This window comes from Podarcis cretensis (assembly GCF_951804945.1).
Source record: "Podarcis cretensis genome assembly, chromosome: 7".
NCBI lineage: Eukaryota > Metazoa > Chordata > Lepidosauria > Squamata > Lacertidae > Podarcis > Podarcis cretensis.
Window position 1 is genome coordinate 50,790,110 of NC_137176.1, and position 13,136 is coordinate 50,803,245.

The 13,136-nt window shown below is 41.0% G+C and overlaps 1 protein-coding gene across 5 annotated transcripts in view; it reads right to left on the reverse strand.

Moving 5' to 3' along the window:
* Positions 1-338: 338 nt before the first annotated feature.
* Positions 339-13,136, reverse strand: part of LOC307219474 (opsin-5-like) — a 28,780-nt gene continuing 15,982 nt past the window's right edge. For all 5 annotated transcript variants that reach the window (XM_079982739.1, XM_079982736.1, XM_079982737.1 and 2 more), the window contains 3 exons: positions 10,160-10,287; positions 9,105-9,439; positions 339-1,330 (listed from right to left, as the gene is read on the reverse strand). In XM_079982739.1, the coding sequence (XP_079838865.1) occupies positions 713-1,330; positions 9,105-9,439; positions 10,160-10,287 (1,081 nt within the window). In that variant the 3' untranslated portion in view covers positions 339-712. The remainder of the gene's footprint in view (positions 1,331-9,104; positions 9,440-10,159; positions 10,288-13,136) is intronic.

Consider the following 13,136-nt stretch of genomic DNA (forward strand, 5'->3'; position numbering starts at 1 on the left):
ATGCTTCTCATGCTGTAAGTTCAGAAATACAGGAAACATCTGGCCCCTCACAAGTTTGTTCTTGAAAGGCCAGGCTGGGGCACCCATGCATGAGTGGAACTGACTAAGTGCTCCAAGAGCAACATGGGAATGTACCAGAGAAAGGAAAATTTCCCACTCCCTCTCCTAGAAAGAAAATTGCATGAGAAAGGAGATGTGAACAGTAGCCTAAGCTGAAAATGGAAAAAAATTGTTCATAGCCTCGGGGGGGGGGTACCATATGCCTTGTGGAATTATTAACAGTTCAATTGACATTACCTCTCTGAAAGGACTCTCAGAAAATCCAACCTAGACCAAGCTTTCTGCTGAATATGCAGCATATAAAATATATTTACCAAGCATTTGAAGGATTAATGTTTTGCAGAAAAGCCTCACAAGTATGAAGTGGTTTGCTTCTGTGAAGCAAAGGACATAAGTTCTGAAACTCAAAAAATCAGAAGTGAATGAAATGCAGTAGTACACAATTTGTTCTGAATGCACATAGGTATGGTTGTGGACATGATGAAAGTCAAATACACTTTTAAACATATTTAGGCAGCATTACTTCGTCCTCCCATGGGTAATAAGGAAATAAAAATAACTGTATAAAAATAGGGTAGTGCTTAGAAAAGTTTTACATTCGTTACGTCTGGTGCAATTAAATTATTACCTGGAGCATTTGATTAAACATACTCTAGAGGTTGACAAACCTAGTATCCATAGGTATGTTTTCCAATGTTACTTCCAAACTATCAATCTCACTGTTTTTTTCTCCTCGGACAACAACCTTTACATATTTTTCAGAAGCATGCTTTGCGTTCGATTGAATTTTATTTTCCAAGGGTATGTTTTCTTGAAGAGTGTGTTCCATGGTGCTTAGCCTGTCCTGGCAGCACTTTGGGTAGTTCTTGAAGCATTCAAAGGTATCGTTGCACTTTTCACAGGGAAAATAAGAACATCCTTCTACTATCTGCATGGAGTTACTGCTGGATTCATGTCTTCCCTTAAATGATTTTGAGTGAACTTCCAGAACTGATCTGTAAGAACAGCTCTGTACATGCTTGAGACAAAAACAAGTTTTGATGCATAATTGTTGGAGAACAGCAAAATCTTTGGCAATAGTGCTTCGGAAATTAGGCTTTAGCATAAGATACATAACTGGGTTATAGAGTGTTGAAGACTTAGCAAAAACAGCAGGTACAGCAAAGGCTAGTGGAGGAATCCTCTCTATTGACCCAAAGGCTGCCCACATGGCAATGACGGCATATGGGCTCCAGGCAGCAAAAAATCCAATGCATACAGCAATGCTCAGCTGCAAAGTTAAAAGAAGAAAAGAAAGTTTGTGCTATTCAAAACAACAAAACAGTAGGTGGGTTAGATCAATGGATTGCCTAATTCACTGTCCCACCTCCAAGCAACAGCTGCCTAAGAGTGATGACATGACTGTCAGTCAATTTCAGGGCCATTAACAGATTTGGTTTGGCTTTTAGTCTATTTAATTACAGTTTGCAGCTCTAACAATTATGGTGTCATCACAGATATTATAATCTCATTGGCTTAATTGTTTTAAATAAGATGTGCTTTGTTTTTAATAATGTGAACCAGATGAATTCATTTGGTGGAAATTTGTCTAATACTTGGCCCTTTTCCACATGCATACTTGCCACCACAATAACCAGTGGCAATAGCTACTAAACATGCATTTAGCTCCTTCAGTCCCCTAGACTTTGTGATATGGTCCCTCCCAAGAGTTTATAACCTACACTGGGCAGCCAAGATTGCAAATAGGCTACAAATGGCTATGAATATATTCAAAGAGCATAGCTTCCAATCACAGTCAAGGAGATCCAGGTGCATCTTGCAAGCTAAATGGCAGACAAAATAGAGATTATTTCTATTCTTATTTTATTTGTGAGTTTATGGTTGCTTCCTATACCCTGAAGTGATTTAACAATAAAAGCACTAACAATAAAAACATGCTTTAAAATGATTTCACACTTCAATGACGGATCCGCAGCAGGAGAACTGAGACAGTCTGCAGTTGGCTGCATGGCTCAGGTCCCATATCTTCCCCTCTGCTAGTGCAATAGGAATTCATTCATACAAAGCAAACACTATGGGCTTTGCTACCAAAGCATAGCAATGGTTGTTCCATTTTCCAAGGTTAAAACTTGGGAGAGCCCATGAGCAATCAGCCTGCAAACAGCATTTCCATGCTCACAAAAGTGGTGTTCTTCCTTCATATTTGATCATACATTCACATACCCACACCCACCCACACAGAGTTCAGAGAGTATGCAAACTCTTTATTTGAGGCAACTTAAGTCTTTACTTAAATTGCCTTGTTGCTGCATTCTGCCCAACACTTTGACCGTTACAAAGCACTCAAGAATTATGCCATTTCATGCAATCTTACATTCAGTCCAAAAAATGGAAGAGGAAAAAAGCACCAGTCACAAAGCCTCCAAAAGTGAGGTGATCCTTAAAAGGTGCTTCATATTTTAGTCTTTATGGCAGGGGTAGCCACTGTTGTGTCCTCCAGATGCTGTGGACGCCAACTCCCATCATCCCTGAACATTGGCCATACAAGCTAGGTCCACCTTTGACTGCTTCCACTTCTGGATGCATAACATATGCAAAACATATGCAAAACATCAAACAACTTTGTGAGGTTCAATAAAGATAAAAGCCAATAAAGACAATTTCACCTCCACTATAAATGTGCTTTAAAATATTAAGAGAATGTCAACATCAAAGCCTGTTTATCTGTTTATCTCCTGCTGATCTCCTCCATTTTTCGGAAGCATTTATCAAATGGAGTATATAATAGTTCTGAAATAGGAAGGTTCTTTTTTATATATTAGCACTTAAGAATACTGGTTGTAACTATAAATAAAGTGAGGATATATAATCATTTGCTTTGACAACCAATTACCTATACATATTTCATAGTGCCAGCATCTGTTCTTTTTAGTGGAGCTAAAAGCTCTCACAGATTAAAAGACTGATCAGCTGCAGTTAATCACAGGCTACCTCCCCACCATTATCTGCTGTCACAATCCTCCTAGGGGTGAAGGGGAGGTCCTAAGAATGCACTCAATGAGTCCCAATCTTTCTTCAAAGGAGGCTTGGCAAGTCACACACACACACACACACCCTGAAGAGGTGAGTCCAGGACACATTTCATCTGCCTACATTCGCTTTTAATAAAGCATGATGCACACCTGATTCCAATCACTCCTCCATTGAAGAATGCACTGGGGAAAGGGTACAACGAACGCCACACCCCTGGTGTGTCTCTATCACTCTATTGTCACTCTTCCCCTTTATGGCCTGGCATGAGAGACAAGATCATCCTGAGTAAGCAGGCCATAAACATCACTTCTGGCCTGCCCATGCTTACTTCCAGTTGGGCCAAAACTGCTGGAGCATGGAGGCCACATTATGAATTAGAGTAACATGTATGCTACCACACTAGCCATAGAAACAAGGCGGCTCCCTCCATCTTAGTGGGTGGCACAAGGCAAACCAGCTTGGAGATCCAGGTGTGAGCACTAATTCCCTTCCCCATGAACTTTAATGAAACGTTAACATTTTTAAGATTCCTACAAGCCCAGGTACTAGAAAATCAAGGGTCTGGTTATAGCACCAACCCTAAATCTAGCATTAGTGTAAAAGTTGGTAAGATAGTCCTGTTCACAAGCCAAAATTTCTACAAGTGTAAAATGTGGACCAACAAGCAGTCTTTGGCACCATGAAAAGTATTAGGAACAGAAGTCAGAATAACTGGATTCTTTGTTCTTAGACAGGAAACTCAGTGCCAAACACAATTCCTGTTCATGCTTCAGTATAATTTCAGAATATCATAGCCTTCTTCTCTTGCTTCTTCTATCCACAGATTCCATTAAAGGCAAAAGGCTGTCTACATAAGTGCACAGCAGCCATGGAAACCAACTTGTTCAGCACCAGTGACCACATCAGGAAGACTAGATGGCAATTACGATGCTTTGCTTATGCAGCCTGGGGATAGCAACAGGGTGCTTGGAGTGAGTGGGCACCCTGCCATCTGTATGCTCAAGCCTATATTCCAGTACAACTTATCACTTATTAGGGGAAGTGACATGTTGAGTCCAGGAGGCAGTTAATAATAGGACATTTCCCTAAGTTAAACTAGTATTGCTGCAACAGATGTGTATATTTGGTGAGATTATCATGGGCTCCTACTTGACAGGGCCTACAGCAAGACAAACCCTTTCCTCCTGCCTCCACCTTTGCAAGAGTTTACACAAATTGCATCTATTTTTATATTTGTTTTCTAAAGTATACTCATGTAGCCTTTAAAATGGGAGAGACTAAATGCTAAAGATTGCTTTAGGACTGAATTTAAATCAAAAGCTGTTTAGCAATCTGGTCATCAGTTTTACCACTCCATTGATAAACTTGATATATTAGTGGACTTCAATGTCTGTACACTAATGTGCAAAGCATGGGTAATAAACAAGATGAGCTTGAGCTCTTGGTACAGCAAATTAAATATGACATAATAGGCATCACTGAAACCTGGTGGGATAAATCCCACGACTGGAATGTAATAATGGAGGGATACAATCTATTTCAGAGAAACAGACCAGACAAGAAAGGAGGAGGAGTGGCGTTATATGTCAGGGATGTGTATACCTGTGAAGAGATCCAAGATTTAGAACTTCAAAGCCAAAGTGAGAGCATTTGGGTCAAAATTAAGGGAGAGAAGAATAACAGGGGCCTCATTGTGGGAGTTTACTATAGATCCCCAAGCCAAACAGAGGACATAGATGATGCCTTCCTGGAACAGATGGCCAAGCATGCAAAAGGAAGGGAGATAGTAGTAATGGGGGACTTCAATTACCCGGATATTTGCTGGATGTCAAACTCAGCCAAGAGCATAAGGTCAAACAGATTCCTCACTGGCCTTGCAGACAACTTCGTTGTCCAGAAAGTGGGAGAAGCAACAAGCCATTTTAGATCTGGTCCTAACCAATGTTGATGACCTGGTTAGTGGGGTAGAAGTGGAAGGATCATTAGGCGTGAGTGATCATGCTCTTCTGAAGTTTACTATACAGCGGAAAGGAGCAGCCAAGCATACTAGGACTCAATTTCTTGACTTTAAGAAAGCCGACTTCATAAAACTTAGGGAAGTGCTGGGTGAGATCCCATGGACAGTAATACTAAAAGGAAAGGGAGTTCATGATGGCTGGGAGTTTGTTAAGAGGGAGATAGTAAAAGCACAACTTCAGGCAATACCAATGAGACGGAAACATGGAAGGTGCCTAAAGAAGCCAGGGTGGCTATCTAAAGAACTTTTAACTGAGTTAAGATTTTAAAAGGATGTGTACAAAAAATGGAAAAGGGGGGAAACCACCAAAGAGGAATTCAAACAAATAGCCAGCACGTGTAGACACAAAGTCGGAAAAGCTAAAGCACAGAATGAACTCAGGCTTGCTAGAGAGGTTAAAAGCAACAAAAAAGGCTTTTATGGGTATGTTCGTAGCAAAAGGAAGAACAAAGAAACAGTGGGGTCACTCAGAGGAGAAAATGGTGAAATGCAAACAGGGGACACAGAAAGGGCTGAACTCCTCAATGCTTTCTTTGCCTCAGTCTTCTCCGATAAAGAAAACAATGCCCGACCTGAAGAATTTGGAGCAAATGATTCAGCAGAGGAAACACACCCCAGAATAACTAAGGAGATAGTACAAGAAGACTTGGCTAGTTTAGATGTATTCAAGTCTCCAGGGCCAGATGAACTGCATCCAAGAGTATTAAAAGAACTGGCAGATGTGATCTCAGAACCACTGGCAGTCATCTTTGAGAATTCCTGGAGAACAGGCGAAGTCCCGGCAGACTGGAGGAGGGCAAATGTTGTCCCTATTTTCAAAAAGGGGGAGAGAGAGGACCCAAATAATTACCGCCCAGTCAGTCTGACATCAATACCAGGGAAGATTCTGGAGCAGATCATTAAGCAAACAGTCTGTGAACACCTAGAAAGGAATACTGTGATCACCAATAGTCAGTATGGATTTCTGAAAAATAAGTCATGTCAGACTAACCTGATCTCGTTTTTTGACAGAATTACAAGCCTGGTAGATGAAGGGAACGCAGTGGATGTAGCCTACCTTGATTTCAGCAAGGCATTTGACAAAGTGCCCCATGATATTCTTGTAAAGAAGCTGGTAAAATGTGGACTTGACTATGCTACCACTCAGTGGATTTGTAACTGGCTGACTGACCGAACCCAAAGGGTGCTCATCAATGGTTCCTCTTCATCCTGGAGAAGAGTGACTAGTGGGGTGCCACAGGGTTCTGTCTTGGGCCCCGTCTTATTCAACATCTTTATCAACGACTTGGATGATGGACTCAAGGGCATCCTGATCAAATTTGCAGATGACACCAAACTGGGAGGGGTGGCTAACACCCCAGAGGACAGGATCACACTTCAAAACGACCTTGACAGATTAGAGAACTGGGCCAAAACAAACAAGATGAATTTTAACAGGGAGAAATGTAAAGTATTGCACTTGGGCAAAAAAAATGAGAGGCACAAATACAAGATGGGTGACACCTGGCTTGAGAGCAGTACATGTGAAAAGGATCTAGGAGTCTTGGTTGACCACAAACTTGACATGAGCCAACAGTGTGACGCGGCAGCTAAAAAAGCCAATGCAATTCTGGGCTGCATCAATAGGAGTATAGCATCTAGATCAAGGGAAGTAATAGTGCCACTGTATTCTGCTCTGGTCAGACCTCACCTGGAGTACTGTGTCCAGTTCTGGGCACCACAGTTCAAGAAGGACACTGACAAACTAGAACGTGTCCAGAGGAGGGCAACCAAAATGGTCAAAGGCCTGGAAACGATGCCTTATGAGGAACGGCTAAGGGAGCTGGGCATGTTTAGCCTGGAGAAGAGGAGGTTAAGGGGTGATATGATAGCCATGTTCAAATATATAAAAGGATGTCACATAGAGGAGGGAGAAAGGTTGTTTTCTGCTGCTCCAGAGAAGCAGACACGGAGCAATGGTTCCAAACTACAAGAAAAAAGATTCCACCTAAACATTAGGAAGAACTTCCTGACAGTAAGAGCTGTTTGACAGTGGAATTTGCTGCCAAGGAGTGTGGTGGAGTCTCCTTCTTTGGAAGTCTTTAAGCAGAGGCTTGACAACCATATGTCAGGAGTGCTCTGATGGTGTTTCCTGCTTGGCAGGGGGTTGGACTCGATGGCCCTTGTGGTCTCTTCCAACTCTATGATTCTATGATATGTTGGACTAGATTCAAAAGAATACAAAGTGAACTAAGTTTTTCCCCCCTTGCAGCAAGGCTCACCTCCTCCATGACATTAGATAGTACAATAGTACTATGCTAGCAGCATAATAATAGAAAGATGGAGCTTCCATAGACTGCATGAATTACAGTGAACACATTGACAGATTGCAGGCCAGAATCAATGTAGTCTCTGACTGTTCAATCATTAAACAGAAACTCTGCAGGCATTAATCAACAGGACAATGAAACTTACATCTAAAATGTACTTTGATGACATATTGCACTTAACACTTCTGGCAAACAAGTTATGGTGCTGTGATATACTGCAAAGAGCTTCATTGCCTAAAACACACCATAATTTACAGGCTGTATAGAATCGTGTAGCTTCATTGATCTCAGTGGAACTACAGCTGAGCAAATGGTTTGTAAATTACCCATAAGCAACTCTTAAGAGTCTAGCTACCATTGGCCTGATCCTGAATAAGCTCGGCCTTCCTGAAATGTTGACTGAGCCAGCAGCCCAAAAGCTAAACAAGTTCCTCCCTAGAATGTCCTTGCAAAAACGTCAGATTTGTCCCATCAGGGCAATCTCCGTCCATTTGTCTCCAAAAGATACACATTTTCTAACTTAGCTATCTTACATTTTAGTACCACCTCAGTAAAGAGGTAGAGACAGAAAGATATCTGAAGGATTATTTCCCTAATCTAATTTTCCAAAATGCTGTCATGTAAATTTTTAATTTGAATCAGATTTAGAGTCAACAAATAAGCATAAAGGAAAATATAATACCACAACAAACTACATTAAAACTGTTTTGTTGTATTGTAGATGTCTCCATTTTGATAAAATATGTAAATAGCCTGCATTGTTCCCCCACATTTTGATTTTTAGTCATGGGAATAGTCCCGTATGTTATTCCCATGACCCGAATTGCAGAGTGGAAGAAAAGGGTCTCATCTGTTCCCCTTGCTAGAATGCCAATGGCAAGAGTGTCTTCCCCTCTGATAAGCTCTCTCCCCCATCCAAGTTCTTCATGAACTGCAGAGACTGTGAGAGGGGCAAGGGGCAACTTGTCTTCCTTCATGATAGGGGAAAGAGAAAGTGGGAACGGGTGCAGAAGTTAGTGGTTTAGTCATCATTGCTATTTTGGACTTTCATGTTAGGGTTCTCTGCATGCTTACTAGAGGGTAAACCTCATTGAACTCAATGGGATTTTGCTTTTGACTATGTATAGCTCAGGCAATTAGTAATTTTGGGGTGAGCGCAAGAGCCTGTTGGACCCATTAGACTGAGGACTAAGTTTAAATTCTTTTGGCAAAGCATGCTTTGTTTCTTTCCCCTGCAGAGCTAGGCAGAGTCTCAGCAAAGTTTCATATCTAGAGTAGTGAGTCAGAACTATCATTCCTGGCTTAAAAGAACCCCATTTTATTAAGCAGGGAACAAGTGCCAGGCTCAATTGCTGTGCCCTCCCCTGACACCTGGCTTCAGCACTTTGATCCTGATCTCTTTAAACCACAATTCCCTATTATGATCAATTGAAACAACCTCAACAGATCCATGGAAACATCTGGCAAGACCTATTAAATTAGAGTATTTAATATGCATTATGAACTGTTTCTAATTTTGAGCTGCTGCTATGCCTTTTCCCAAGAAATGGCAGACTTGTTGCTATTGTTGTTGTTTATGGGGCTTTGAATTATGTTTATTACATGTGAAAAAGCAATGAAATACTTTTTAAAAAACAGAGTGCAAATCAATAGGTGAAGAAAAAAGAGCATGGCTTTTTAAATACCTTGGCTGTAACAGCCTGCACGTTGCTCATCCTGGTGGGTCCCAGGACATGTTGCTCCACTGCTTTTCTGGAGTCTTTCACCGTAATCAGAATAAGAGTATAGGAGGTAACAATTACTCCACAGGGGATAATGAAACAGAAGACAAAAAGGACAATCGTGTAAGACATTGCTGTTGTGTTTATATTTGATGAATACCAGTCAATGCAACATGCTGTACCATAAGGTTCGGCTCCATATTCTCCCCAGTGAGCCAATGGGGAAAAGGCAAAAATGGCTGCATAGGCCCAACTGCATCCTATCAAGATCCAGCCATGTTCTCTCCTAAATCTATTCCCTGAAATACAAAATATTCACATTTAAGATACATGGGTAAGATGTTGCTTGTAATAATACTGCAGCTGGTTTTAAGTCTACAAGTCAAAATACAGGCCTCTCTGTTTATTGCCTATAGAGAAGTGGTGACTAGCTTATGGCCTTCCAGAATTTATTGGATTCTAACTCTCATTAGCTACAACTAGTATGCCCAAACCAATAGTTACTCAAACCAACCATGACCAGTGTGGGGAGCGAAACATAGTGTTATGTCCAAACCAAAGGAGCAAAGCAACCCAGGTTGGCCTATGCCAGGGACATCCAACTTCCTAGAGACTGCAATCTACTCACATGATTAAAATCTACCAGGGGCAGTGATCTACCCCTTTTTTTTGGGGGGGGGGGTTCAGGTCAAAGTTGGACATCCCTGACCTATACATAGTAAGCAAGTAATTATGTTCTGTCATGACATGTACATTGTGTTGCTATTCAACAGCCCTCCAATGCAAGTTATAACAGTATTATTCACAAAAAGGGGGGAACCCTTCTGCAGAGAGAGCCAGAGAGAAAGACAGAGAGAGAGAGAGATCACACTCCCTAACACTCCATTTCCTGAGACTCAGTGGCCATATTAGAACTGCCATGATGATAACTTCGCTAAAGCATTTAGTACCAAAATTAGTGTTGCATAACTCTTGATTCTTCTAAATTTGTGCAGAAGGAATGAAAAGAAAATATTTACCATAAGTTGGGAAGCAAATTTTTAGGCAGCACACAGTACTCAGTAATGTTAGTGTAGACAGACTGCAGATTCCGAAAAATACTCCACAAAATGCATAGAACAAGCAAACCTGTTGGCCAAATAACCACCTAGGAAGAAAAATGAAACAAGTATTAGTATCAAAAAATACTCTTTTCTCTACTGTTCAGTCATATATTCAAAAGTAACTTTCAAGGGTCACTACTGTACTGAGATAGCAATACTGATTATAGTCCATGCTCATTCTGAGCCAAGAGGGAACTTACTGTATCTTTATTTGTCTATAAAAAAGTAATGCACGTAAATGCTTGTAACCATCCCATGAAAGAAATTATGAAATTATGTTGCTTCAAATTATGTTGCTTCAAATTTAAATAACAAATTTAAATTTAAACACAGCATGCATCTGGAAGGATTCTGACCAATATATAAACTCATTAAAGAAATAACACACCATTCTATAAGAGTGTTCAGTATCTTGCCTGTATCTCTGGCAAGTAGTGCCTGCTTGATACCATTTAACTTGAAAAATGGCTATTTGAAGTTGGGTGGAGAAAAGGCACATTTGAAAATTGTGGATGTGCAGATTTAATATTCTTACATATTGAGACAGAACTGAAGTCTAAAGAAAAGGAAACTCCAGTGTAATGCTCTCTCACACGAGTTGCGGGAGTACTGCAATTGTTTGCTTATTTGCCTATTTATTTTATATATCCCATACCTATACTAAATTTGACACATTTGTTTCAAGGATAAACAATTCTAGAATAATGCAATATACTGTAATTTTTCCCCTCATTTATGAGTTATGTTTTCTGTATGTATTGTTTATAAACCAATGAAGATTGAATTTAAAAAAAAGAATGCAACATACTTACCAGCATCACTTAGTATCGAAACACTTTCCTTAGAAAGGTTTGAATGAATAAGATTCAGTAGATAGCTACGACAGACTTAATGAGCCCAATAAGGTTCAACCAGTTTTTTCTAGCTTGTAAGATTTAACCATTCTTATCTGCATTAGCTAGTAAGAACACTGGCCTTTGCTTATCAATCTAAAATAGTTTTGGATTGCATGACACTGAGATGGGAAGTATTTTCCTAAATCACTTACCACATAGGGCATGTATTACTGTGCCCTAGATGACAAGTGACAACCTCAAAAATTGAATTGGGACAGGAGAGCCATTGTGTTTTGATTCCAGCTCTCTGACTCAATGACATTGTAAGACTTTAGTGCTGAAGATCCACATGGCTTCCTGACACCCTGTCATCAGATACAGTGGTACCTCGGGTTACATACGCTTCAGGTTACAGACTCCGCTAACCCAAAAATAGTGCTTTAGGTTAAGAACTTTGCTTCAGGATGAGAACAGAAATCGTGCTCCGGTGGCGCGGCGGCAGCAGGAGACCCCATTAGCTAAAGTTGTGCTTCAGGTTCAGAACAGTTTCAGGTTAAGAACAGACCTCCGGAACGAATTAAGTACTTAACCCGAGGTACCACTGTACTTTACTGGGCCCCTTCCCATTATGACAGCAGTGCGTAGAAGAATGAGATCTTTAAATTAAAGAAAATTACTTTTATAATAAGCCATATTAATATAATACCTACCTTGTATTAACTGCCCCCATCAACTTGAGTCCCAAAGATGAACTCTTAAATCTGTGTCTATCTCCTGACATAGACCAACCAAGACAGTCTCAGTGCCAAAAGCCTGACTGAAATTGATCTCACCCAAGAGTACCTAGAGCTGGTCAAAAGTGGCATGAGCAAATGTTCAAATCTTCTGAGTACAAGGGGGGATTTTTCAACCACTCATAGGCTGTGCAAAAGATTTACAATTACAACTAATGGCAGGGAATACTGGGGAGCACAACTCTGACTTTTTTTCAAAGCAGGACTGATGTCACCATCTGCAAGAGTGCCAGGTAATTAAAAGAAGCCTTGCTCTGGCAAGTGAATGAGACAGTAATGAGGCTTTTACATTTTTTTGTGACAAGCATAGCATAGAGGAAGCCAGATAATGAGGAAAATAACAGAGCAGATGCTGGATGCTTCTTTCTTTTTCTTTGATGGAATTCCTACTTTTCTACCAGTAGTTTAAACAGTAACACTTATTTGCAAAATTGTATGCATTTCAACTGGGACGCGGGTGGCACTGTGGTCTGAACCACTGAGCCTGGGGCTTGCCGGTTGGAAGGTCGGGGTTCCCCGCGACGGGGTGAGCTCTTGTTGCTCAGTCCCAGCTCCTGCCAACCTAGCAGTTCAAAAGCACATCAAAGTGAAAGTAGATAAATAGGTACTGCTCTTGCAGGAAGGTAAACGGCGTTTCCGTGCGCTGCTCTGGTTTTGCTAGAAGTGGCTTAGTCATGCTGGCCACATGACCCGGAAAAACTGTCTGAGGACAAACGTCAACTCCCTCAGCCAGTAAAGTGAGATGAGCACCGCAACCCCAGAGTCGTTCATGACTGGACTTAACTGTCAGGGGTCCTTTACCTTCTTATGCATTTCAAATTAAAAGCTAAAAGTTTTATTTCTTCTGGATAAATATTTTTAGTTAGAGCTCAATGTGTTTTACAGTGGTACCTTGGGTTAAGAACTTAATTCTTTCTGAGGTCCGTTCTTAACCTGAAACGGTTCTTAACCTGAGGCACGCTTTCGCTAATGGGGCCTTCTGCTGCCACTGGCGCACGATTTCCATTCTTATCCTGGGGCAAAGTTCTTAAACTGGAGCAACCACTTCCTGGTTAGCGGAGTTTGTAACCCAAAGCGTCTGTAACCCGAGGTACCACTGTACAAATTAAATGTATGCAGTCATTGGAGCTTACTCCCAGGTAACAATGTGTAATTGCACGTGTGTGTGTGTAATGGATCCACACAACTGCCTGTAATTTTGGATTCTCCTTGGAGACATGGCTACAGATTATCCCTGGGGAGTGGCTACAGCAGTTTTCATGA